Genomic DNA, 27,300 nt, shown 5'->3' on the forward strand with positions numbered 1-27,300 from the left:
TCATACAAAAATAATTATATGAAATCAAATCTATTTAAACTGAACCAAACCTTGACTATTTTCAGAATTCCATCAAATTAATAAGAAACTAATAAACTACTATCACAAATGGAGCCAGAAACAACAGGTCAGAGGAGTAACAAGGTGATTTATTGAAAGACTTGAATTTGGATTGTCAGGAGCAAATGGCAGGTGATAATCTGGAATATTGAGAGACAATTCACTGGGTCATGGTACACTGGTCCAAAGTTTTCAAAGTTCCTGAAGACATGGGTGAACAGTTGTTCTGTGGTTTCGAGGGCTGTTGGTAACCCAGGTAGGTGAATTAATGTAACAATATGAACTTCTTACTCATCGGGAAGAAGGAGGCGGGAACCGGCGCACAATCAAAATACATTTTAATAATCACAAAATAAATACAAAACGGCGCACCAGCCCCTCACGGACGACTGGTGTGCGCAAATAAAAACCAAAACATAAAATAACGTCCCAGGCCTGGTCCTCTCTCGTCCTTCATGGTCGTCACTCCAGTTTTATATCCTTCCATCTCCTACGTGGGACTCGATACCGACGGTGGGGCTCAGGTGTAGCTCATCTCCAATCACTACACCTGGCCTCACTCCTCGTTCCCACGCCTCTCGGCCCCGCCCCACTCGCCACAATTAACTTGCAGGCTTTTGAGAAATTACCCATTGCCAGTAGGATGCCTTTGTTACCATTGGATTCAGGTAGGTTGGTTACAAAATCAACTTCCATGTGTGATCAGGGCTGACAAGGAATGGGTAGGAGTACGAGCTTGGGCATCAGCTTTACAATTTCTGTTTCCTGGGTGGTAGTTAATGATGAAATTAAGCTGGGTGAAAAATAGAGCCCAGCAGGTCTGCCAGGGATTGAGTCTCTTGGCATCACAGAGAAATTGGAGTTTGTATGGTCACTGATGACAGTGAAATGATGGTTGGCTCCCTCTAGCAAATGCTGCCACTCTTCTAGGGCCAATTTTATGGCCAGCGGCTCCCTGTTACAGATATCGTAGTTCTACTCCGCTGGGGTCAGTTTCTTGGAATAGTAAACAGTATGAGCAATGGTGGAGGCGTGGAGACTCACTAATTTGCTGAGAAAGCACAGCTCCAACTCCTGTGGTGGAGGCATCCACTTCCACCACAAACAGTACATGGGGATCAGGATGATGAAGAATGGGAGCCATGCTAAATGCGTTCTTGAGATTCTGAAAGGCTTTGTGGGTGCTGGAGTTCCAGGACAGGGACTTGGGCTTTCCTCGGAGCAGAGTGGTCAATGGGGCTCTATGCAGACTGAGACCTTTGATGAATGCCTATAGAAATTAGCAAATCCAAGGTACCTCTGAACCCCATTTACAGACTGGGGAATGTGCCACTACTTCACCTTCCCCTGGTCAATCTGAATTTCGTCCTGGCCGATGATGTAGCCTAAGAACTGCACCATGGAGCAGTGGAACTCGCACTTCTCCAGCTTGAGGTACAGGTGGTGCTGACGTACCCTCTGAAGGACCTGCTTAATGTGGTGGCAATGGTCAGTCAGGTTCCAGGAGTAAATGAGTATGTCATTGATGGAAATGATCACGAACTTGTGGAGCAACTCTCAGAACGCCTTGTTCATAAACCCCTGGAAGATTGATGTGGCATTGGCAGGGCCATACGGCATAATGAGGTACTCGTAATGTCCCAAAGGGGTAATGAAGGCCGTCTTTCATTCATTGCCTTCCCGGATGCAAACAAGGTTATATGCGCTTCGCAGGTCCAGCTTAGAGAAGATACGTGCCCCACAGAGTTCCTCAATAGCCACAGGGACCAGGGGAAGTGGTTAAGGGAGTTTGAACATCTGGGAATTCAGAGCTCCATAATCAATACAGGGCCACAAGCCCCCTTCCATCTTACCCATGAAGAAGAAACTTGAGGCTGCTGGTTAGCTGGACGGCTGGATGATTCACTGGTTAAGAGCCTCCTTCATGTACACCTCTATAGCTTTGCGCTCCAGGATGGACAGCTGGTAAACTCAGGCTGCCTGCTTACTAAAGACATCCTGGAATGCCACATAATCAGATGGGATTGAGGGAGTTATACTTGGCTCAGGAATTTTAATATGCACGGAAGCGACCTGGGAAGCTGGGGGCTTGTGGAGTGGACATAGAAGTTTAGTGAGGCAGTGTTAGTGACAGAATTCGCTCTAGCAATTAACCTCACAGGAGTCCCATCTGATCTCTGAAGAATGGAGGATAAGCCAGGGGCATCCCAGGTTGATGTCCACCGTGGGTCCCTCCAGTACCAGAAAGGTGATTTCCTCCTCATGGAAGTTACCAATATTGAGTTTCAAGTAAGGGGCCTTATATCTCACATGCCCACATCCTAGTGGCATTTTTAGGATAGTCGTCGGTTTGGAGCTCCTGGGCATGATGGCGACAAGGCAGCTGAAAACGACTTAGAAGGCCTTGCAAGATGAAGTTGCCCGAGGAGCCCGAGTCGACCAAAGCTAAGACTGTAAGAGAACATGCTGGGGTGACCAGTTGCACTGAAATCACTGAAAGCATGAACATTTCTGGGTTTAGCTGAATGGTACTCACTGCAGGACATGGGGGTTTAAAAGGACAGGCCCCAATGTAGTGATCAGTAGCAGCACAATAGAGGCAGAGTCCTGCCGCAAGTCGGCCAGAGCGTTCCTCATGAGAGACCTGAGTGGAATCCATTTGCCTAGGCTCTGGTACTGGGGCTGGTACTGGGAAACATGCACACACACGCACACACACACACACATTTATTTTTGTGAAAAGTGGGGACATTCCATAGGCATAATGGTTTTTATACTGTACAAACTGTATATTCTATGGCCCTACACCTTACCCTAACCCTCACAGGAAACTTTGTATCCTCATAAGTCACCCTCTCCTTGTAATACCTGTGTCATACCCATGTCATTATACAAAGTTGTGTCCTGATATGTCACAAAAACATGCACACACACACACACCGAGAATCAGTTGCTTCCTGTTCTCTGTGTGTGTGTGTGAGGAGGGCAGGCATACGAAGAAGGCTTGGTCAAAGGCTAAATAATACAGTAGATGTCAATAAAGGCTATTTCAGGGCTGATAATCACAGGCTTGTGCTCAGTGCAGCACCCTGCTCAGGCCTGCACTTCCTCACTGCACATGGAATGTTTGCTCCGTGCTTGTTCAATCATTCACATCAAATAAAGACAATATTTAATATATTATTTAATGAAACTCTGTCTTTAGGAGCGAGAGCCGTTACGAATTATTCCTCTGAAAGAAGTGAACAAGGTGCAGGAGTGTAAACAAAGGTCAGTAGTGGTTCGTTTTTTTTTTTACTTTTTGTTTTTTTTTTGCTTGATTTGTATTGTTTTGCTTTGTCTTATTTTATTTATTTATTGTTTTATTTGTATTTTTTTGTCTTGTCTTGTTTTGGTTTCCAAATACGCTTCTGCCACACCCCTTGTCATTCAAAGTTTCTCAAAAAGGAAGTCATGTCTCATACGTACACCTATGGTTGAGCAAGAGATAAACTGTTTAAAAGAAAACCTACGAAATTACTGTCTCAATGGTTTACTTATAGTTGCACTTTAAAGTGTGATATAAAGTGGGAAAGTATTTTAACATTAAAATCACTGCATACAGCACACCATCATTAAATGAAAAATGATGTATTTTATAAACAAAACAAAAAAATCCATAATCTGTTAAAATCAGATAAGGAAGAAAAGATCTGTTGCTACTTCCATTTTGTTGTAACTTGAAATGCATGCATTTAAACTGTAATTGTGTTGGACAACTCACCAGGCACAGATTGTTATTACGTCTGGAAAATCAGAAATAAGAAATCGTCTGCCAAGTGAAGTTCTAAGGAAACATTATCTAACCTTTTACAAATGGGATCTTCCTGACAAAACCAAACACTCTGAACAGACGTCATGTGATGTATGTGCTCTGTCAGGATAGGTCAGGCAAACATTTAATTTGTTATATTTTTATTTACTCCCAGGCCACCAAGTTTATCTTAATATTAACATATGACAGTTCACAATGTTTAAAAGTTGTGCTATTTGGGACTTGGGCAGACTAATAGTGAGCACACAAACATTAATATACAATAACAGCATTCCTATTATGCATCTGTGCTGCTGTGCTGTTTCAACAGCTTAGGATTACCCATAATTCTGTTGTTTCTAATACTGATTTGTGTTTTTAGTGACTTGATGATGAGGGACAATCTTTTTGAACTGGTTACTACCTCAAGAACATTTTACATTCAGGTAAACATTTATTAATTCATATTATTTCTTCACCCTCTCTATTAGAGTGTGCCTTAATGTTTGATGGTAAACTAAATGCATACTCTTTCGTACAGTAATGTTTTAGTGGTGGGTTAAAAAGTAATGATGTCGCTTTATTTGAGTGTTTTTTTCTTTGTAGTTTGGAAAAATAAAGTTGTAACATTCATTACAATATTAAACCAGTGATTATTTTAAACATAATAATAATTATTATTATTAACATAACATAATAATTATTTTTATCATACTATTAGAAGATTATTGTTAGATTAGATGATCAGTTAAGGGTGATTTCGGATTACAGCACTGCTCACTGCGTTTGTTAACTGCATCTTACAAGTTGTTATAAAAAGTAAAAATAACTTAAGTTTCAGTCTCCTTAAATATAAAAGTCTTTACTGCTGACTCATAAAACAATCACTTATTGACATCTAATGGTGAAACAATGTCACAAAAACCACCATCACGAACACACACACACACATACTGTTTCCCAAGACTAAATACTAGAGGTCAACTGATGTATCGGTTTTGCCGATTAATCGGCACCGATAGTTGATAGATGGAATAACCGGTTATCGGCAAAAATCCATCCCGATAGTTTTCCAGGTTGCGTCCATTGCTGGAGCGGCTGAGAAGGGTCTGTTTTCATTATACAATGCGAGAGCGGCCCTAGTAATTGAAATCAATGAGAGCATGTGCTATTTGTTTAGACGTGATGGTGCACACTGAACAGAGCGAGAAACTCAGACCCGGATTTAAATGCAGCTGCCCAGAGGCACTACCAACGCACTCTTTAAATAACAAAAAAATATTGCGCCATTGACTTTAGACTTTAGACCAGGTTTGAGTTGGTCTATGGTGCAGCCTATTTTCAGCTCCTTAAAATAGCAGTGCGCCAGCAATGCGCCTGAACACACCTCTTTTTTAGACCAGCATGCCCATGGGCACACAAATGGGCGCAAATGAATTTGCTAATTAAACTATGTTTAGCTGGACGGGAAAATGTGAACGGGCTCCGAACTGAAACTAGCAAACACACTTGCGCTGTGCCTTGCATCGCATTGCGCCGGTTGTATGATAGGGTCCTTAATGTTATGTTACCTTTTAATCTGAGATGGCTCTTAGTCTCAAAGTTTTGAGAGCCATTGATCTAAATAATTTCAAGCATGAATAAATGTTTTATTAAATTGTTTTTAAATGTTATACATTTTAACAAAAATGAAATCTGTCTGTATTTTCTCTGTCTCAGTCGGACAGCCCAGACGAGATGCACGGCTGGATCAAGGCTATCTCTGGGGCCATAGTGGCCCAGCGGGGTCCTGGACGCTCAGCAGCCTCTGTAAGAATTGACATTGTTTAGTGACATTCCGTGCTCTCAGCTGTTTTGTGCTCTTCTGGTTTGATTTGTCTTTTGTTTAGTTTTTTGTAGCCACACATCCTGTCCATGTTCAGCCCAACCATGTGTCTCTTCAAACGTCACTCATTTATATTTACTGCTGGAATGACCAAAAGGATAGTTTACCCTAAAATTAAACATTTGTCATTGTCTGCTCAATAACTGGCCCGATTTACCAGACTGTCTGTCTCTGTTCTCTTTTTCTGCCGTGTCGGTGCCTAATGAATGTGCGCTATGTTACAGATGCGTCAGGCCAGGCGGCTCTCAAACCCTTGTATACAGAGGTATACATCCTGCAGTGGTGAATGCAGCACGTATGTGTTTAGAACAAACCCTGTGCGCTTTGTCCCTGTTTGACTGCATCCAGCCCCTGCTTAGACTTTAGAGGCCAGTAGTCCTTGAACTAGATCTGAGCAGGGTAGAGGTGCCTCACCTAAATAATCCAACCCCGCAAACAAACCAAACTAAAACCAAACCCCATGTCATTCTGTAGTGACCTTTGATATCCTTCATCCCCATTTTCTGTTTTAATATACTTTGTACATCCATACTAAACATCTCACACATTCATCTGACTACCCACACGTCTGTGTAGCAGGGTTATTATATTCAACTAAAACTGAAGCTAAAATCACAACCATAAAAGTAGAAAGATACTTAAATAATAATAAAATAAGCATTAACTGAAATCAAATTAAACCTAGAGAAAATAAATAAATAATTAAAATTGTATCTAGTTACTAAGACAGCATTTCTCAGTTTAATATAGTTTAACTTGATATACTATAATAAACCAAAACTGAATAAATAGTTTATTTTGGTTTTAGTTTTGTCATAAAACTTTATTATTTAATTTTTGCTTTATTTTATTTTAACTTAGCTATAAAAATTGTCATTTTTTTTTTTATTTGAGCAAAGAAAGACATTATATAAAATGAATAAAATATTAATTTAAGTATATTGGAGAAAGAAAATTTGGTATGCAAATAGATAAGAAAAAAAACGAATCAGTTTGTAAATTTTACTGTGACTATTATAAAATATGCGATTATAAAATATTGATAGATAAATATTACACTGGAGCACATTCTAACAGTTCAAGATGTTTTTACTTAAATCCTAAACTTATTAGAAAAATGTTGTGTTTATAAAAATAAAATAAAAAAGACAACACAATGAAAAGATCTTATTAAGGCTGAACATAGTCTGTACATGAATCTATTCGGGCTGAATTGATTTTATAAATTTATGGAGAGGAAGAATAATAATATAATGGATTGGGGATATTCATACAGTGCTGCATGATGTCAAAACAATGACTGAATCTTGAAATTTGCAGCACAGCAGGACAATATTTCCAATAAAAAATATTTAATAATGTCTTTTCAAAAACATTTCCATTTGTCATCCGGTAGTTGAGCATTACTCTACATGTTTATAAACAGTGGGTCATTTTAATAAACTCTCATCAGATCATGAGGAAATTATTAATTCAGTTTAATAGATGCAGAAGTGCAAGTTTGTATTGAACTTTATGCAAGAACTCTTGAATTCATTCTGAGTTTAATTAAACTGAAATCTAATTATCAAATCTTAAGTAAATTATACTACTCTTATAAACCACCTGTATAAAGATCCACCTATATTTGTAATTCATACAGTACACTTTATCAAATATGTTGAAAGCCGAAAGTTAACCCATCCAGAGAGATGTGTGTATATATATATATATATATATATATATGTATATATATATATATATATATAATTTATTTTTTCACATCCAGGTCATAGAGTTTGAACAAGAACTACTTGTGCTTAGTTCTTTGCTCTGTTAGGCCGTGGTTTGTTGTTCGCTGTTTGTACAGTAAGTTTACAGTAGGTCTTTAGATGTTTGTCTGGAATGGCCAAATAGTCTTAATTAATACTGTCACACTTTAGTTTGAGGACCAATTCTCACTATTAACTACAATTTTGCATCAATAAACTCCTAATTTGCTGTTTATTAATAGTTAGTGAGGTAGTTTTTAAGTTTAGGCATCTGTTAAGATAAAGGAATCTCAAATATTGGCATGCAGAATATTGCATTACTTGCTTTATAGTTAATGGTTAGAATAAGTCCCTAAACTAAAGTGTTACAATTACATTACATAACATTTTCTCATCATGTACTATATATTATCTTCAACATATTTTCTAATCTGTCATATCATTTTGTATTCATCATGTTTGATGCCCACATTTAACTTCCATGTACTTACAGTTTACAGTCCCATTTCTTAACCTCACCTGCTTTTCTTTTAAAATTATTTTTGAATATTATTATTTATTTATTTTTAATTAGAGGACATTACTAAATTTACCTCTAAATGTCAGTATAAATGATGCACTTATTCACTTGTTTATTTATTTATTTTAATTAAATATCTTTGAAATAATTTAGACTTTAGTCATATGTGACTAGGAATATATGTTTTAGTCCATCATGTTGAGGTCACATTACCAGCCTTGTAATTTTAAGTTTTTTTAAATAATGATAATAAACACTAATGAAGAGCTATCCTTTGTGTAAAAGAAGTAAGCTTACTTGTATTGAATATGCACTTAAATATAAAAAAACACATATCTATAAACACTTATTTTGACTAATCGACTAACATGCTAACAAGCACATGTGAAGTGCTTTATTGTAATTGTTAACTCTTTGATGTGTTATTGATTGGTTTAAATGTACAAAATTACAAGTTTATCATTACAAATGTTTTAAAACATGACATGAAAGTGTCAGTAAAAATAACTCAAAAATTTAAGTTACCATAAATGCTTGTCACTTTAGCCATATTTCAGACATAATTATGAAATCACGTATCAAAATGTACTTAAGTCCTACTGAAGTGCATCAAAGAAGCACAAAGTCCAACCAATTGCATTTAAAACAAAGCTATAATTAATATTCATTTAATTGTAAATAGCGTGCAGTTAAATCCATTTTGCACATAAGCATGTTCTATTGGAGCATATTGATTCCATAATTACTCTTTTTAAAATAATTCTAAAGTATGCGTCTTTGTCACAAGAGATGTTACTGCCTGTTCAAACCAACACAAATGTTCATCAAAAAACTGAGTTCTTTTTTTGCTATTTTTTTAATAATGTTTTTGCATCTCTTTTCAAACCGATGCAAAAAAGGGGGAGGGGGGTTAAAATTAACATCTTTTTGTTGACAGGCCTTTAGTTTTGAATTTAAGAATATAAAAAATGAAAACGATCTCCTCAGAGCATTTTATTGAACTTGCCTTTATATGTTGAATCCCTTTTCTGTCTGTGCCTTCCTCGAATGCTGTCTTCTCTTATTTTTCCCCTTTCAGAGATTAAACATGACACTGAGACACTAACAACCCAAACACAAGCCCCTCTTCTGCACTAGCAGCTGTCCTGTTCCTGCCATATCCCAGACTGATCTCCAGCCTCCTATCTGCTGGAGCTTTCACTGCCCCTGCTCGCTGATGTGACTGCCGCCCATGTACTAAACTTCCTGCTGGTCCTCCTGCTTCACCTGCTCTTGTTCTTGACTTTTTTCCTCCATCTTCCCTCTCTACCAAAGTGCTTTCCTCTTGTCTTGACTGAGCCTGCGTTCTGTAACCCTTCCTCAATCTCCACAGGAGCACGCTGAACCCACCTCCATCTTCTACACCAACGAACAGAGTCTCTCAACTCCTTGCTCACCCCTCCCCACAGAAGTCCATTACCCAGAATGCCGTTCCCCCTCGGGCTCTCAGCATGGCGTGGGAGGGGCCAGATCTGAACAGCCTGCGCCTGGGGCCACGTACGCGCCTGTCGCTGCAAGAGTCACCACAAATATTCTTCAAGTAAATGCTGACGACACGTCACCAGGGCAAATCACAAGCGGCGTAACACAGCCTCCGAATATCCCACAAGATAAAGACCTGCATGTTACCCAGGGTTAACAATGTATTTGGTATATAACACACACACACACACACACACACACATTACAACAAACTGTTAATGCCAAAAGCAGAACAGGCACTCTGGATGAATGTGAATCGAGCCCAGTGCACCATGGGATTGCACCAATCAAGCCTCTTAAAAAAAACTCCAACATGTTCAAACCAGAAAATTCATTGAGACACAAAAACGTTGCTGTTACCAAGTCTATTATTTTCCTGTTACGACTAATAAAAAAAACTATATTATAGTTAATATTATAAAACTATTGTGTTTTTCTCACTATTTTTAAATCTAAAATACCATGTACATAAAGCAAATTTAGTGAAATCAGACAACAACAAAAAACGGGAAAATATATAGTTTCAATAAAATATTTATTTTTATTTAGAAAAAGAAAACGGATATATAATCAAAAGAACTTAATATTAAAACAGTAGTTTCTAGTATTGACCTAATCAAACTGATACTGAGAAATAAATGATATGCTACATATTGCTGATACTGGTAAAGCCACGGAATCCCATTTGAAATAATCTGGTGTTTTTACATCATTTTGGGGGTTAACAGTGGGTTTACAGTTTTGTCCTACAGTAACATATTCCTTCTTTAGATGCCATCGGGCCTTGGTTGTCTTGTTTTTCATTGGTAATTGAATTTCATTCTCTTTTTTTATTGGAATGATTTATGTATAAATTGAATTGGACTTTGTGTTTGACCACAGCAAGCTTCTAGCGATATGTTTTGTATTGCTGTAGAGAGAATGTGTTTTGTGTTACTATGTTTCAGTGTAAAACACACTGCCACTCACCATGAGGCAGCTCTCCTTTGGGAGCAAGACTCTTTTTAGCGGCGCTTCTGTTTGTCAGATGCATGTGAACGTTTGACTCTGTATATCTAAAAAACACTCCAGATGTTTGGTAACGTTAGACTTTGCAAAAAGGTTCAATTTGTTAACATTAGTTCATTCATTTTGTAGGCTATCGTGTATTTAGGGTGAATAGTAATGTTCCACAATTATGATTAATAGTTTTATTGATATATATATTTTTTTTTAAATAATGTTAATTCAATGATTGTTTGTACTTGAAATGATTTTTTCAGCATATAACAAATAATATTAGTATATGTAGAAGAACATTAATCAACACTGTGAGTGTTGTTTATTGTTAGTTCATGATACCTAATACTGTACATTACATAATGTTAATTAATTGAACCTAAAGCACAGACATTCGCTAAACACTGTTGAATGGACCCTTTCACAGACTTGTATTTTATAAACATTGAAAATCTAGCCAAGTATTTTGTTTTTATTATTATTTTAAAACATATTCTCTCTCTCTCTCTCTCTCTCTCTCTCTCTCTCTCTCTTTAAATTGTATGTGCTTTTGTACAAAATGTACATAACACTATACTTTGTTTTATATTACCTTGCCATTACATTACAGTGTGATTGCACATGAGGAAGAGGTGATATACAGTATTTCTCTCTTTTGACTGCTGTAATGAATCTCTCTATATATTTAGCTTGCTTTGTAAAGTTATAGAAATGCTCTTTTGCTACTAAGGCAGATGGTAACACAAATATGTGAAAAGGCTCCATATGTTAGTATTCGTGGGAATGCGAGTCCGTGAACCCAATGATAAATAATGTATGTCGTCTTATTGTGGATTCAGACACTGCAACATGTTTTTTTCATGTGCAATGTATGTAGTTGTCATTGGCTGGAAAAATTATACATTTTTTAAATGAATCAAAATAATGGTTTTGTTTTTTGTTTTTTGAGTCATGGTTTGACTCGGGGTTAGTTAGAATTAGCTTTATATACGCACAGATTAAGTATTACAGTTACTGAGTGTGTGTGTGTGTGTGTTTGTGTGTGTGTGTGTTCATTTGTAAAAACATCTAAAAAAAAGTAAAATAAAATAAAAAAAAATGCAGGACTTTGCAGTTAAGAAGTGGTTTAGGTTATAGGATTTATAATTATCTTTGTATAAAGAAGTTATTACTTTGCAGACATTATTATTGTCTCTAATGTCTATGGTCAGTTTGCACAGGAAAAACAATGTGCTAGCGGTCAAAACTTTGAGATTTTTTTTATTATTCTTTTTTAGAAGTCTAATCGAGGAAAATAATACGGTAAAACAGCAATATTGTGACATATTATTTGTTTTCTATTGTAATGAGTTTTAAAATATCAATTATTTCTGTAATGAAAAAGCTGAATTTGATCCTACAGAAATCCTTCTAATATGCTGATCTGATGTGCAATTATTATGAATTATGTTCAAGTATACCTACTCTGATCTATGTGATTAAATAACAGTGATACATTTTTTTCAAGATTATTTTAATAATAGAAAGTTTACAAAACAGCTTTTATTTAAAATAAAAAAAAATCTTAAATTGCAAACGTATTTTCGGACACTTGAACAATTTAATTGTGTCCTTGCTGAATAAAAGTAATAGGCCTATTTATAATTTTTTTTTTTAATGATGTCTGGAGGATCAAGGTAATGCAATAACAAATGTGTTGCTTATTGTTAATGTTAGTTAACTAATGGGGCATTATTGTATAGTGTTACCATATTTCTGATCATAAATCTAAATGCAGTCTTGGTAAGCATAAGAGACTTCTTTTAAAAACATAAAAAACTTGCAAACTTTTGAGCGGTAGTGTATGCATGTAATAATACAGGAACTATTAATATAAGAATATAATTATTAGCAGAAAATTATGCAAATACAATACAGGCTACAATATATACTCTAATGTGAGCCTTATGCATAAATCTGTATTCATGAGGAATACGTTGACATTTGCAATACATACTAAGATGCCTCCTCCATTTGCTGATCTGTTATTTGCTACTACAGTTACACTTTCAGTAAGCAGTAAAAAATTGTTAAGAAATGTTTTAGAAATGACTTAAAAAAAGGAAAAAATGATGGCCTTGGACTGAGACTCAAACAGTATGTCACAGCATGCATATACCATTGCAGTGCAAATTTTTGTGGGCAAATTCCATTAATTTCAATATGAATTTGTGTGATGAGTTTTGCATGAGGTTGGAAAAATTCACTATACAAATATCTCTTAAGCTCAAGCAAGAAGATTTGCTGTGCTGACAATGAGAAAGCTGTCGGGTTTAAAAGTGGCTTCTGTGTGATCTGTGCTTCATACATCATTACACAATGGTGAATGGACATTTTTTTCCCACTAAATTTTGAAATGTGACCATTAAAAGCCCCTATTTAAAGACTATTTCTTTACTGAATCAGCTGAGGTCCAATATCACAAAGAAGTATGTTGAAAATAGGGTAGCCCTATGAATATGTATTTATAGATAGGATCTTATACCAAACTGTTTCAGAAATTAAAACTAAATCTAACATAAAACAAAATCCAGTTTAAAATTGTACTTACTGATGCAACAAAAGAAAAAAAAAAGTTGTCTAAAACCCAGTCTGGATATGGTTACAAATCTATTTCAAAGGTTCTTGGATTCCACAAAGAACCACAGTGAGAGGCATTATCTCCAAATTAAACATAAATAAAAAAAATAAACAGCACATAGTAGCGAACCTTCCCAGATTGGCCGACCTTCTGAAATTCCTCCAAAAGCACATTGATTGCTCATCCAGGAAGTCACAAAAGACCCAAAGACAACATCCCAGGAACTGCAGCTTCTCTTGCATCAATAAAGGTCACTGTTCATACATCCACAATCCAATACTGGCCAAAAAAACCCCCAAGGGAAACGTGCTTTTATCAGTTTTGTGAACAAATTTTAAGCAAAGACTTCTAGCTAGGAATCCTTTTGAGAGCTGCTAGTGAAAAAAAAATAATAATAATGATAATCTTTGTGAAAATGGCTCCTGATCTTCACGTCTGGCAGCCTTCCTGAGATGTTCATATAGTGCCATCTACTGGTTTTCTCCTATTATCACATAGTTTATTTTAACTACAGAAAATGTCTTGCATGTAACAAAAAAAAAGAAAAAAAAAACTACATTAGAAATGTATCACAGCTATACATTATGAAGGCCTTTCTTATATGATTGTTTTGTTCATCTTTCAGCATGTTTTTGCCAAGCTAAATCCATTTTTCATTATGAAATTAAAAGAGTGGGTTTGACTACAGTATGTAACTGATAAATGGAAGTTTAGTAAAGTAATACTATTATATAAATGCTGGGAAAAGAGCTTGTGTGTGCCTGTACTGAATAAATCCCCTCTTAATATCCACAAATATTAGTCATAGGAAGGCTTTGGCTATTGCTAAGGTGATGTCTGAATTTTGGGTTGTTCTTTGGGCCAACACAAGGGTAGATCCCAGTTCTGCAGCCCTAACACTGTGGTGAATCAAAAGCTTTATGTGCTGTGGAAGGTGCTAATTTTTCCCTTGTCAAAAGAAATACACTTTAGTATGCTTAAAAAAAAGTTCTTATTACAGAGATATACTTGAACTGTATGTAATGTTTTTTAGACACTTAACTGCATGTTATTTGCAATTTAAAGGACTTAAGTACATTTAACTTGCAATTTCATGAGACTTTTAAATTTTTACAAAGTGCACTTTTTAAAATTGTACTTAAGTTTGTTCAGAAACCCTTATAAAAGTGTCTACTTAAGTACACTTAAGTGGCTTTTTATGTCATTAAAATATTATTTGCAATGTATATACTTGTAAGATTCGAATAATACCGTAAGTACACATTTAATACAAGTAAGTGCACTTCCTTTTCAAAAGGGTTAAATTATTATAAAACCTGGTGTCTCTAAAGATCCTTTGCTCAAGCGATGGCAGGTTTTAAAGGGGTCATATGATGTTGCTAAAAAGAACATTATTTTGTGTATTTGGTGTAATGCAATGTGTTTAAGCGGTTTAAGGTTCAAAAAACACATTATTTTCCATATAATGCACATTATTCTTTCTTCTCTATGCCCTGCCTTCTGAACGCGAAATTTTTACAAGACTCGTCGGGCTTAAAAGTGAAGTGTGCTGTGATTGGCCAGCTTTCCAGTGTGTTGTGATTGGCTGAATGGCTCAAGCGTGTGACAGAAATGTTAGTCCCCAAGGTCAGCAGCACGAGACTCAGTCAACAAGAAGGTTTTAAAAACACTTGAAATGTGTAAGTCTTTTTCATCTCTTCCTTTGATGTTATCTGTGATTAGTTGTACCCCCTGTCTTGTATATACCTTAATTGGGGAAGTCGTGGCCTAATGGTTAGAGGGTTGGACTCCCAATCGAAGGGTTGTGAGTTCTAGTCTCGGGCCGGATGGAATTGTGGGTGGGGGGAGTGCATTTATAGTTCTCTCTCCACCTTCAATACCACGACTTAGGGGCCCTTGAGCAAGGCATCGAACCCCCAACTGCTTCCCGGACGCCGCAGCATAAATGGCTGCCCACTGCTCCGGGTGTGTGCTCACAGTGTGTGTGTGTGTGTTCACTGCTCTGTGTGTGTGCATTTCGGATGGGTTAAATGCAGAGCACAAATTCTGAGTATGGGTCACCATACTTGGCTGAATGTCACTTCACTTTCACTTTCCAGGTTTGTTTTTTATTTTTTTTAATTTTTTTTCTCTTTCTCTTTTTTGTACTTTTTGTTTATTTGTTCTACATTGTAACTGCTTTTTACTTTGTCTATACAATGTTCTTAATAAAAAATAAAGAAAAGAAAAAGCACGAGACTCATGCTGTGTTCCAGGCAGGGTTTTGAACAGAACTTCAAACCACGACTCACGACTTTTTAGCGTTCAAGGCAAGTCACGCCAAACTTCCAGGGTGCAAGGAATTAGCTAGAGGGTAAGGAAGGTAGCTAGATTATTAATTTTATTGCAATGTTATATTGTCCAAAAATATTTTTTTTCAACGTGTACCACTTGCGTAAACACCGTATCCGTAGGCAATATTATCCGTAGGGGCTATGTGATGTCAGAGCTTGGAACTGGGAGTACATCGATCTAGAACGAGTTCACAAGTGGGAAGTCACAAGTTTGACTGCTGTTCCAATACACTTTCACAGGTAGAAGTTTGGAAAAACCAGGCGGCAAGGAACTCGACCGGAAGTTGAAGTCGGGTGGGGGCTGCCATCTTTTAGCAGAACTTCACTTGCGTTAGCATTCCCATTGACTCCCATTCATTTTGGCGTCACTTTGACAGCGAATAACTTTACATCTGAGGTGTTTAAAGACTCCGTTTGTCCCTGATTTATTTCTAAAGATACACGACAATGTATAAAGGGCTCCATTACCTTATATGTTACATTATGGCCCCATATAAACAGTTTTTTGTAAAAAATAGGCTAACGATTGCGTCATAACCACGCGACTCTCTGTCACATTACCGTACAGACAGGAGGAGAAGCTCGCAGGCAATTAACTTAATATGGCGTACTGGCGTTACATTTTAAAATACTATACAAAATAATTAATCAGAATACTTACTCCTGCTCACTCATGACAAAGAACTCCCCACTGAAGCTCGCCGTCTCTGCAAGATTACCGATGACAGTTTGCACACACAGCTACTAGAAGATTTACATCTGTCAGACAAGTTGCTGACGTCGTCAAGCTTTGTTTGAGTCTGCACGTCAGAAACGGAAGAACATCACTAGACGAGAAAAAACAATAAAACCCATTACAAATGAGGCATTAATTGGGTATAATTACTGATTATAATGATTTATTCTGTCTTTTTACATGTTATGTATCGCGCTGCGTATACATAAAACCATGTCTGCATTTGTGATCTGAGAGACAACAAATAAGCCTACTCTACACTGCTCGAAACTCGTGTTTGAATCATCATTGGCAAATTATTTAAATATAAATAATGTATTTAAAGGCTGTGAGTCAGAAGCGCCGGACTGTCCTTGCAACATTTGAACTGCCCCACTTTATAGAAACAGCCATTATGCAACAGATGCATTGCAGGCTACTGGGGGGGTTGGACTGGGGGGGTTGGACTGATAACTTTTATGAAGAATAGTTTTGAAATCTGGTATTACGGGAAAAGCTTATAGTGTTTATCTCCTGTAAGATAAATTGCTTGTGGTTTTCTTCATTTGTATTGTAAGACGCCTGGGATAAAGGCATCTGCTTAGTCAGTGCTTCTAGCCTTGGTCTTGCAATCCAGCACTGCACAATTTGGATGTGTCCTTTATTTAACACACCTGATTTATATCATCAGACTCTCCAAAACCACTGTGCAAAATGATTAAATGCAAAATATTTCAGAAAGGGGAGGTTTGGAAAGAAATATTTATATAATATCTTTATATGTCTTTATAAAGCACATTATTTCACAGTGCAATTTTTTCTTTATGCCTAAGAAGAGGTAAACGCACATTCATTTGTTTAACACTCTAGCAGTGCCAACAACTTGACAAAAGAGTGATAGTCATCTTAGAACAACTGCAACTAAGGGAGTTACTACAGTTCAGTTTAGAAAGGATAAATGATGTATCAAGATCTCGCTGAACCTTGACTTCATCACTAATTCTCACAGCTCATTCAAAGGTCTGCATCATAAAACACAGCTGGTTATGGATAATCAGGACCACCAGTGCACTGTGGAAACAAGAGGACAGGCGATTCACGCATTGGTCATGTGATTAAAATGAAGAACTCTGGAAGATCTGTTCCAAAATTGAGAGATATGACTGGTTCCAGCAGAAAGAAGCATTAACATGTTGCTAAGCTAATAAAACCCACCACAAACAAACAGCGGTTAAAACAGTAAATTTTAAATATGGAATAAAACTCAATCTTCAAAATCACTCCATCTCGGATTATTATTTTTTTCACTGAGCTTGAGCATTTTGGAAAATATGAAATGGAACATGGCTACATGACATATGGAAAATAACTGTAAATTATTTTTCATTTAAAATGTGTTTTTAACACATGAACTCTTCATTGCCTGTGACCTGGGAGACAACCAGTGCTTTGAATGGATGAATGGATGGATATTTTCATAGCCTTATGAAAATTGACCATGGTTTTATTGTAGCAATAGGGCAGTAACCATGTTTACAGCCACACTCACACATTATGTTTCTAGCATGTTTTGCTAGCATGTTTATAGGATTCTAGCATATTTTAGCTACCTCATTTTGTGTTGCTGCAGTACAAAGTCTCTCATTTTTTTTCTACATTGCATGTTTTACCATGTTGCTAGTGTACTGCTACCAAGTTTTAGCACATGACTAGAATGCTGTAGCATAAAACTAGGCTAGCTACTGATAAACAGCTTAAATACATTGTTGTAGTTATAAAGCCCCAATCACAATTTGCACTTGAATATTTCTACAGACACTGCAGTTGTAATGTTACATCATACTCAGCGGTGTCTTTTAAAAAAAAAAAACATAATTTATCCAAAATGTAAAAATATACTGCTAATTTAAAGTTTGCATTCTTTTAATTCAGCCAAGAAGCCATGCCGTGACGTATCAGTCTACTATTGTTTTCATGTCCTCTTAGAGACTTAGCCAAATTGGAACTTTGGAACTTAGTTGGGAACGAATTTAGCTTGAGCTTGCATTTCTTGTTTCCCACATTTGCATGCAAGTTTGATATAGAAATTCTGTTAAGTCTGGTCAGTTAGAGTTTGATGGTCAAACCTTGAGCTCTAGGCCACATCAGATGAATTAAATTAATTGCATAATAAATTAGTACTGCATGTTAGTTTTGGCAAGCCAACATAACTATTAAATGTAGTTTTATGATTGATATGATGATTTATGACAACTTCTGTCCCTGTTTGACTTGAAATTGATTAAGTGTAGTACTAAAACATAGCAAATATAAACGATATGCCATAATTAAAAGTTGCTAGAGTGAAATATATGCTCTCTGATGTGAAAGAGTGACTCACTTGTCCTAGGAATTGTTTCAGGAAACTCTGGGAGGAGGTAGGCTAGCTTTCCCGGAATGCTGCTTTTTATCTGACACGAGCCCAGCTTGAAACTCTCACGTCATGAAGTGGGAAGGAATAGTGAACAGCCTGATGAACGGTTGCAGGGAATATGTGCTCAGTTACAGCACTGAAACACGCTATGGCCACACAAACAGCAAGTCAAGCACATGTATGATTCTGTATGATTCATATTGCTGTGAGTCCACAGATGTCCAGATGTTTGAATCAGTGTGTTTATGTGTGTAAGATTGCCAACTTTTTACTAAGCTCTTTATGATAAAAGTGTTGAAGAACTACCGCTCTGGGATGGATCAACACAATGTGCAGCTGTGATGTGTCCTGGAGACTCAAAGGAAGTAGTGTGCAATTTATAAAAAACTGCCTATTATTTTTATATTTGTATCTGCACCTGTTTTTCTCGACTTGTTAACCTCATACTCTGTGTGCATCTCTCAGACTGAATCAGTGTCTTTTCGATGATAAAACAATATTACCTATATATATATATATATATATATATATATATATATATATATATAAATGACTTTTATCCAGCAAGGATACATTAAATTGACCAAAAGTGACATTACAGTTACAAACAAAATATCTTTTACCAAACAAATGCTGTTCTTATTCATCAAATACTATAAAAAGGATTATGGTTTCCACAAAACTATTTTCAACATATATGATAGTAAGAAATGTTTTCCAAGCATCATATCAGCATATTAGAATGATTTCTGAAGGATCATGTGACACTGAGAAGAGAAATGGCTGCAGGTTTGCCATCACAGGCATAGAGAACACCTATTTTAAGATCCCAATATTACTGCTTTACTGAATTTTTTGATCAAATAAATGGAGAAGCTGAGATACAGCATCTGCCCTATAAGCTCAACATGTAACATGTCTAGAAACCATTTGTGTTACAACATTAAAAGATACTTCAAATGTGTTTTTTTTACTTCCTCTGTGTTTGGACATATGCCTTTGCATAGTAGATGATAAAGCAGCCTAAAAATCCATTGACGTCAGTAAGATGCCGTTACACTGAGCACTAAAAAACACTGAATTCATTACAATGCAAGTAAACATTATCAAACAGGTCATACATTGCAAAATGGTACTGCTATGGAAACTAGTATGCATATTGAATGTTGTTTTTAAATGTTTTGGCACTCCCTGTCAAAGTATTATTGCAAATGAGATTTAATTAAATTGTAATGTTCTGTAAAAAGTGTGTTTCAGGAATTGATACAATCAGATGATGTCATCATATCATTCCCACCCCTAATCTCGTGTTAATGTACACCCTTAGTGAGGCGATGCTGGCAACAGTAACTTCAACAAACAAAGGCTTTCACAGAAAAGGTGCCACCAATAAGAACGATGCACAAGAAATATCCTCAACGTAAAGAGCCAAGTATGTTTTAGCATGTGTACTTTCAAACCAAACTCCCCACCTTATTTCTCAATGTGGACTTTAGTTAGGCTATTTCCTGTGAATGTGCAAGACTTCCATAAACAATAAGAAGAATAACAAAGTGCAGTAAACGGGTAAAATGCGACAAATTTTTGTTTATCACTATTATATGAAGCAGCATAACAGAATGCTTTTGCATTGCTAAGATAACATTCATTTTAAAAATAGCAGCACTGTCCTTTATATTAAAAATAAATTACATGGAGCACGTTGTGCAGAAAATTGGGAGTTATGCTGCAGGATCAGAAATCAACAGGGACTTGCACAACATTAAAGTATTTTTTTATATATATTAATTAATCTGAGTTGATTAGGTTAAGAGTGGCCGAATTTATAAAAATGCTTTACTGAATTAATTTGATCATTTTGAACAAATCAGTTAAAAGACTGATTCAATAACTCTGTCATTAAGACAGTGCCTAGCTGCCACCTACAGACTGTTTTCATTTCATTACTAATTTCATTTTTTAGAATTCTATTGTTTATATAGCTCAGTAAGAAGTCTTTTCAGTCATAGATTTCCCTTCTTTTGTAGGCACATAATTACAAATTGAGATGAGCTGAGCATGATCTAGAGAGACTTTTAGAATTACAAAGTTCAGTTCTGGAAAACATAATGCAAAACTCTAAACAAATCATTAAGTGTTAGCAAATCTAATAGCCTTAGCAAATTCCCCCTAATCAGACACATTTGACTCATATTCATTTCATATTTTGGCCCTGTGGAAAAGTCATGGCTTCAAATTCCAGAATATTGAGATATTTGTGAGGCACAAATATTGAGAAAAGCAACATGTTGCCTAGGATCAGTGAGCATAAGGAGATCCACTTCCACTTCTCCCTTCAGAGAGCTGCACGGGAGGACAGCTTGGACGTGCAACTCTGTGAGAAGCACATGTAAAGCATTTTCAAGTACTAAATCTGACCTCAGTGCTGAAGACAAGTCCATGAGCTTGGATCAGTATTTGGATTTTGGATCTACTTTTTTTAAAATGTAGATTTAGTATGTCAATTAATTTATGTCACCACAAAGTATTCAAAGCATAGCAGACAATTTAGACTTTAGTGTAATTCCAGTTATCTACACAAAGACTCTAACTATGTTACAGACTTATTATTTAAGCAGACTGCCAAATTAAAATCATCATCTGTGATATCTTAGATAACAAGATAAATGTTCAGTCTATTCTGATTTATAAATAAAGAGCATAAAATGAACATTGAAATTAACAAACTGAATAAAACGTGACAACTTACACCAACCGTAATGAAAAATACTACAGCTAATACAGCTCATCCTTTCAGTTAAAAATGACCTTTATCATTTTTATGTAAAAAAAAAAAAAAAAAAAAAAGAATTTTCAGTATTTTGTTCTATCCTAAATTAGTGCATGGTTAAATTTAATGACAATAAATATGGACAACAGGATCTCACATCACTCTATGACTTAATAAAAATGTTAATATAAACTGTAAAGCTTGAAAACCTTGTCACCTTAAAGAGATACTGTAATTGAATAAATAACATTCCACCTTTACCTAAGAGCAATTATACCGGAATTAACCCATAAAAATAACTTGAAATTGTGACCTTAAATAATGTACATGATTTAACCCAGATAAAAATTTATTTACATGTTACCTTTGTCATATTACAGGTCACGATCGGCTGCTGTGCTGGAGTGAGAAGACGAATGAGCAAGGACACAGAGGGAATCCAGAACATATATAGATTTAACACAAAACGGAACTCAGGAACACACACCTAGCAAGAGATAGATGAACAATACCGGACGCTAGACATGGAAACACACAGGGCTTAAATAATGGGACTAATCAAGAAAATAAACTACAAACACCTTAAACAAATGATCATAATCAAACACGAGAGAAACAGTAGCATGTGAGGGTTGGAAAACGCAAGACACGGGAACACAGGACTGACATTACATTACGTCTTCTCACGTGGCCATGGCGGTACAGTCTCAGTGGCCTTGGACTCGACCCTCAGGCCGGCCCCTCTGGCCATGCCCATATAGTTATGCCCCTATAGCCAGCCCAAAAAATTACTTGGGGGAAATTAGGGGTATACCGGCTAGGATGGATTGTGGAGGAGTAGGCACTGGAGGGCACTCTGTGCTGGATTCGGGCATTGGAGGGCACTCTGGGCTGAATTCAGGACTTGAGCCCTCTCCAGGCAGGGTTCAGGGACTTGAGGCCTGTCTGGGTTTGAAATGGAGACAGGAGCCCTCTCTTGGCTTATTCGGGAACTGGAGCCCTCCTTGGGCTGGACTTGGGAACTGGAGAACTTTCAGGATTGGACTCAGGGGCTGGAGCCAACACTGGACAGGGTTCAAGGGCTGGAGCCAACAATGGAGCGGACTCAGGGGGTTCAGCTGACAGTCGCTTCCTCCTTAGATTCCTCCTTTGGTTAAGGATGAATGGTGTGGTCGGTGACTTGACACTGGGGTGGCTGGTGGGATTGTCAACAGCATGGCCAGCAGAACTGCCTGAAGAAAGTCCTGGGGGCCTGAGAGTGCAGCAGCCAGTGGCCTTAATTTATTTCCGATCGGCAGGCAGGCTTGACAAAGGAGTAGACGGCAGATTTGACGAGCAGTGATCTCCATAGTCGCTGGGGAACAATACAGAGAAAACAAAAAAACTTTCTAAAAGAAAGTGGGGAAAATGAGATGCTGCTTACTGTTTGTACTGTAGGTCCAGTATTCTGACACGTTCTGCTGCTGTGCTGGAGTGAGAAGACAAAAGAGCGAGGAGATGGAGGGAATCCAGAACAAATATAGATTTCTTCAACACAAGGACCTCAGAAACACACACGTAGCAGGCTATAGTCAAACAAATGCTATGAAAAGATACTCGAGAACGAGTCAGTCTGTTGTTCATCTGGCTCGGCTCAGTGTTCATCTTCAGTTCTCTCTTCACAGCAGTTCAGTCATTGTACTGTTTGAGTAAATGAATTACTCCTGGATATTGGTTTGTTTGAACTCAGAGGGAGTGTCAGCCACATTAAAAAAAAAGTTAACAGCTTAAGTCATTTGTGGATGAATGTTTATTGGAGACGCGAACCGTTTAGAACGATTCAGTTCAATTTGGTGAACTGGTTCAAAAAGATCCGGTTACATCGAATGATTCGTTTGCGAACTGGATATCACAAACTGTTTTGTTTTGAACTCTCTTTCACAACAGACACGGAAGAGAAGACAATTCTGAATAAAGTCGTAGTTTTTGCTATTTTTGGACCAAAATGTATTTTCGATGCTTCAAAAAATTCTAACTGACCCTCTGATGTCACAAGGACTACTTTGATTAAGTTTTTCTTACCTTTCTGGACATGGACAGTATACCGTACACACAGTTTCAATGGAGGGACTTCGAGCTCTCGGACTAAATCGAAAATATCTGGAACAACATTAGGGTAAGTTATTAATGACATAATTTTGCTATTTGGGTGAACTATCCCTTTAAGTAATGGGACTAATCAAGGAAATAAACTAGAAACACCTAAAACAAATGATTATAATCAAACATGGGAGAAACTTGGATATGGAGCACATGAGGGAAGGAAAACACTGGAACACTGACATTACAGTTTTATTTATTTATTTATTTAAGTCTAGTATGCTTTATATAATCTGAAATCGGTCTAGGACAAGCCTCTTATTGCTTTTTTTCCATTTTATTTTATTTAACATACCTTAAAACATACTTTGAAGCAAAGTTTCCATATTGTGTAAGCTCATTCATTCATTCATTCATCTATTCAACTATTTATTTGCATAGGGTTTTTATTTTATTTTTTATTTTGTGTTAATTTTTTTTAACATTTGATGTATTTATATGAACAGGTGAATGGGATTTGTCAGCACAATATTTATACACATGCTTGAGGCGTGGCCTCCTTGTTTACCATTGCACTCAGTCTCACTCACAAAGATGACGTCATACACATCCATCCAATCGGCGTCGCTGTTTATACTCCCTAAGCTTTATAAAGTCTGTCACTGAAGCGCAAGACAACGGGCATTTGACAGCACAATAAACTCTCTCAAGTTTACGTGCATTATATTTTTATTTGTCCGGTGACGTTTTCCTCAGATTACTTACTTGAATAGATTCTAACGTTACTTGAAACGTTTGTTATTACAGATTAATATTAAAATGCATCTGTGGGTTCTCTGCGCGTCTGTTATTCTGGTGCCTCTGCTGTGCGATGCTCGGATCTCTAAGCGTTATGTGATCGGCTGTCCGGAGCGCTGCGATAAGAGTCGGTGTCCGCCCATACCGGCCGACTGTCTGGCCGGAGACATCCTAGACCAGTGCGACTGCTGCCCGGTGTGCGCGGCCGGCGAGGGTGAGCCCTGCGGCGGTACAGGGAAACTGGGAGACCCGGAGTGTGGAGAGGGACTGGAGTGCGCCGTGTCTGAGGGGGTCGGAACAACTACTACCGTGAGGAGGAGAGGGAAGACAGGCGTGTGCGCGTGTACGATCTCCGAGCCCGTCTGCGGCAGTGATGGGGTGTCCTACAGGAACATCTGCGAACTCAAAAGTGTCAGTAACCGGGCACAGAAACTCCAGCAGCCACCCATCATCTTCATCCAGAGAGGAGCCTGCGGGAAAAGTAAGACTGGCGCTCCAAACATGGTTCGCTCCCTACACTCTTAAAAATCAGGGTTCTTCATTGGCATGTATGGTTCCATTGAGAACCTTCATACTGAGAGAGGGAGAAAAAAGTTTATTTACTTATTTAATTTAATTTAATTATTATTATTATTATTTAATGTTCTTCAAACCTGAATGGTTCTTTGGGAAACCAAAACTCCCAAACATTTTAGATCATCATGTCACAACTTAACTTAGTGAGCTTATAAATCCTAATTCGGACCCGAGCTTGGTCTGTACACATTGTGAATATCACTCCTAAAAACAGCTTCATTTTTGGGTTTATTAATGGCTTTTGAAAGAAAAGAAAAGAAAAGAAAAATCTTCAGATCAGCATGCTGGTTTCTGGGTTCTTCAAAGTTCCAATATTTAGACAATTCTAAAAGAACAACAATAAAAAGTTATTGTGTGTGTGTGTGTGTGTGTGCACAATTTGTCACAATGGGTTATATTTGGTTTAATGATGCAGCAATTTAGTCTGCTGAAAAAGCAAAGCTACAGTATACATTCAAAATGCCCAAAAGCAATTATCAAGACAAAATATCATATTTCACTAACAATGTCTCACATACCCTGCTTATTTTTACCCAAACATACCCTCTCTTATGATGCTTCAATATTGTCTTTATCAGCTATCTGATCTCTTATAATATGCTTATACATTTAAATAACACTGATGGTTGACATTTCCTCTAACTGATTTGAAAACAGTTTCATTTTACATTCCCCTAATAAAAAAAAAAAATGTTGGCAGAATGCTCAGGATCTGATATTGTGTGATTTAAAATAGCTCCTTCTCAAGACAGTAAACACAGAAGCTAATTAGATTTTACTAGCTCATCTGCAACCCCATCACCAGGATTTATGCTTGGCACTTGAAAGTCCAAACTGAAACAAGGTGCAAAAAAAAAAATAATTTATCACAGCAGATAACCACATGCCTGCACCCTTCCCTGCAAGAGGAGTCAGCTGTAGTTCATCCAGATTCTCTTGCAATTGCAAAAGGAAAAGTAGATTCCAAATAAGTTTGAGGTTCAAGAGAGACAGTGTGGTCTCCATAAATCCAGTGCATCAAAGGGTTCGGTCCCATCAGGAGGGGTTCATTAAATGAAATGAAGAAATTCAATCACTTAATGTTTCAAAAAAGGCATTCTGCCCCATATTGTTATCCACAATCAAAGCAAATGCAATTAAAAGCAGCTTTTTAAACATCCAACGACATTATTCTTTCATCTAAAACCATTTTAGTCAGTTTCTAAAGGCTCTGATGCATAAAATCCATTCTGAGCATGTAAAAAGAGCCGTGTCAGTTTGAAACCAAGCAGAAAAATGGAAAATTTGATCTCTGACTGCACAATTGGACCAATCTCTCTGCAATTTTAATTGGTCAATGGTTGAAACTAGTGTTTCAACAGGCAGCAACAAGTTTTTGAAGCTGATCTGCTAATCCTTTTTGTTCTTCTGAACACACTGAGCAAACCTCATCCGATGTGATTAATTAGGTATTTCCAGGCTTTTATGTCACTGGACATAATGATTTCCAAATCAAGCCTGGCATTGTCTGAACAAATTCACGTAAACCGTCTTTCTGCTTATTCTCTTTGGCTCACTAAGTTATCACCTCACTTCTGTTCTGGTCACTGTTGGACTGGGCAAAAATAGCTCTTTACAGCTTGAGTGTTTGTGCACCCAAGTTCTGCTGAAAAGTTACTCTGAGATCTACAGCCAAAACTCTGTTTCTACTCAGAAGCTATCACATATATTCAGTCAAAGCTATTACAGCAAGACATCTCCCATCACATGATTCTCCCATCACAGTTCTTGAGGCTGGACATTACCTAATAAAATTATTCTCTGAGGACCCAGATCTAGGTCAAATTTTACAGTCTCAGAGCAGTTTTTCCTTACCCATATTTTTCCGTAAATCTTTAGGAGAAAAGTTGGACCTAGTGGACTTTTCACACTGTCTGGGCCTTCTTTAGCTGGGGGGTTGGGGTCACCTCGGTCCATTTGTGATCGTGTTTCTTTCCTCTCCGGGTCCGTTAGTGATCGTGTTCCAGGTGGGGGGTTGGTTTGTTTGGGGGGTCCCATCGGTCCATTCGCCATGAAGCCCCCTCAAGTGCGGGACCCGGTGTGACCGCACCAGTCGCACCCCCCTAAGGATGGCCCTGCACACTGTCACTATATTATTTTGTTCATTAATAATATCCAGCAGTTTTTTTTTATTTTTATGAACGAATCTGAATAATTATTTTGTTTGATATTATTCTGTGATGGAAATTACATTACATTTTAAAAATGTTTCATATAAAAAATAAATGAAAATGACAGTTAAAAAAAAAAAAGTGCACTTATATGCATACCTTGTATGTTGTCAACGCCCCTGTGATGAGAGGTCTAGGGGTCTTGCCCAAACACTTTCATTGTTGTACGCCCAAATGTTCCATGAAGGGCATATGTTTGAAATGTTTTGAAATTCCCCAAACTGAAAAAATGGGGCATCGGGCTTTAATTGCTCACA

At 37.2% G+C, this 27,300-nt stretch overlaps 2 protein-coding genes and 1 long non-coding RNA gene across 8 annotated transcripts in view; 2 read left to right on the forward strand and 1 right to left on the reverse strand.

Moving 5' to 3' along the window:
* LOC127968891 (pleckstrin homology domain-containing family A member 1-like) overlaps window positions 1-12,025 on the forward strand; it is a 42,968-nt gene extending 30,943 nt beyond the window's left edge. The window contains exons 9-13 of one of the 5 annotated variants that reach the window (XM_052570290.1): window positions 3,266-3,330; window positions 4,236-4,299; window positions 5,573-5,662; window positions 5,963-6,033; window positions 9,382-12,025. In XM_052570290.1, the coding sequence (XP_052426250.1) occupies window positions 3,266-3,330; window positions 4,236-4,299; window positions 5,573-5,662; window positions 5,963-6,033; window positions 9,382-9,592 (501 nt within the window). In that variant the 3' untranslated portion in view covers window positions 9,593-12,025. Of the gene's footprint in view, window positions 1-3,265; window positions 3,331-4,235; window positions 4,300-5,572; window positions 5,663-5,962; window positions 6,034-9,087 lie in introns of all 5 variants that reach the window. The other 4 variants (XM_052570291.1, XM_052570292.1, XM_052570289.1 and 1 more) reach the window with 4 other exon arrangements.
* Window positions 1-27,300, forward strand: part of LOC127968890 (serine protease HTRA1B) — a 433,724-nt gene that overhangs the window by 372,893 nt on the left and 33,531 nt on the right. The window contains exon 2 of one of the 2 annotated variants that reach the window (XM_052570287.1): window positions 24,216-24,738. In XM_052570287.1, coding sequence (XP_052426247.1) covers window positions 24,279-24,738 — 460 coding nt within the window. In that variant the 5' untranslated portion in view covers window positions 24,216-24,278. Of the gene's footprint in view, window positions 1-24,121; window positions 24,739-27,300 lie in introns of those variants that run through there. The other variant, XM_052570286.1, reaches the window with a different exon arrangement.
* On the reverse strand, window positions 129-4,383 carry LOC127968893 (uncharacterized). The gene is made up of 2 exons (XR_008156156.1): window positions 2,597-4,383; window positions 129-2,511 (listed from the first exon to the last, which is right to left on the reverse strand). It is a non-coding gene; the product is annotated as an uncharacterized LOC127968893 (long non-coding RNA).

Source organism: Carassius gibelio, chromosome B12 (assembly GCF_023724105.1).
Source record: "Carassius gibelio isolate Cgi1373 ecotype wild population from Czech Republic chromosome B12, carGib1.2-hapl.c, whole genome shotgun sequence".
NCBI classification, from domain to species: Eukaryota; Metazoa; Chordata; class Actinopteri; order Cypriniformes; family Cyprinidae; genus Carassius; species Carassius gibelio.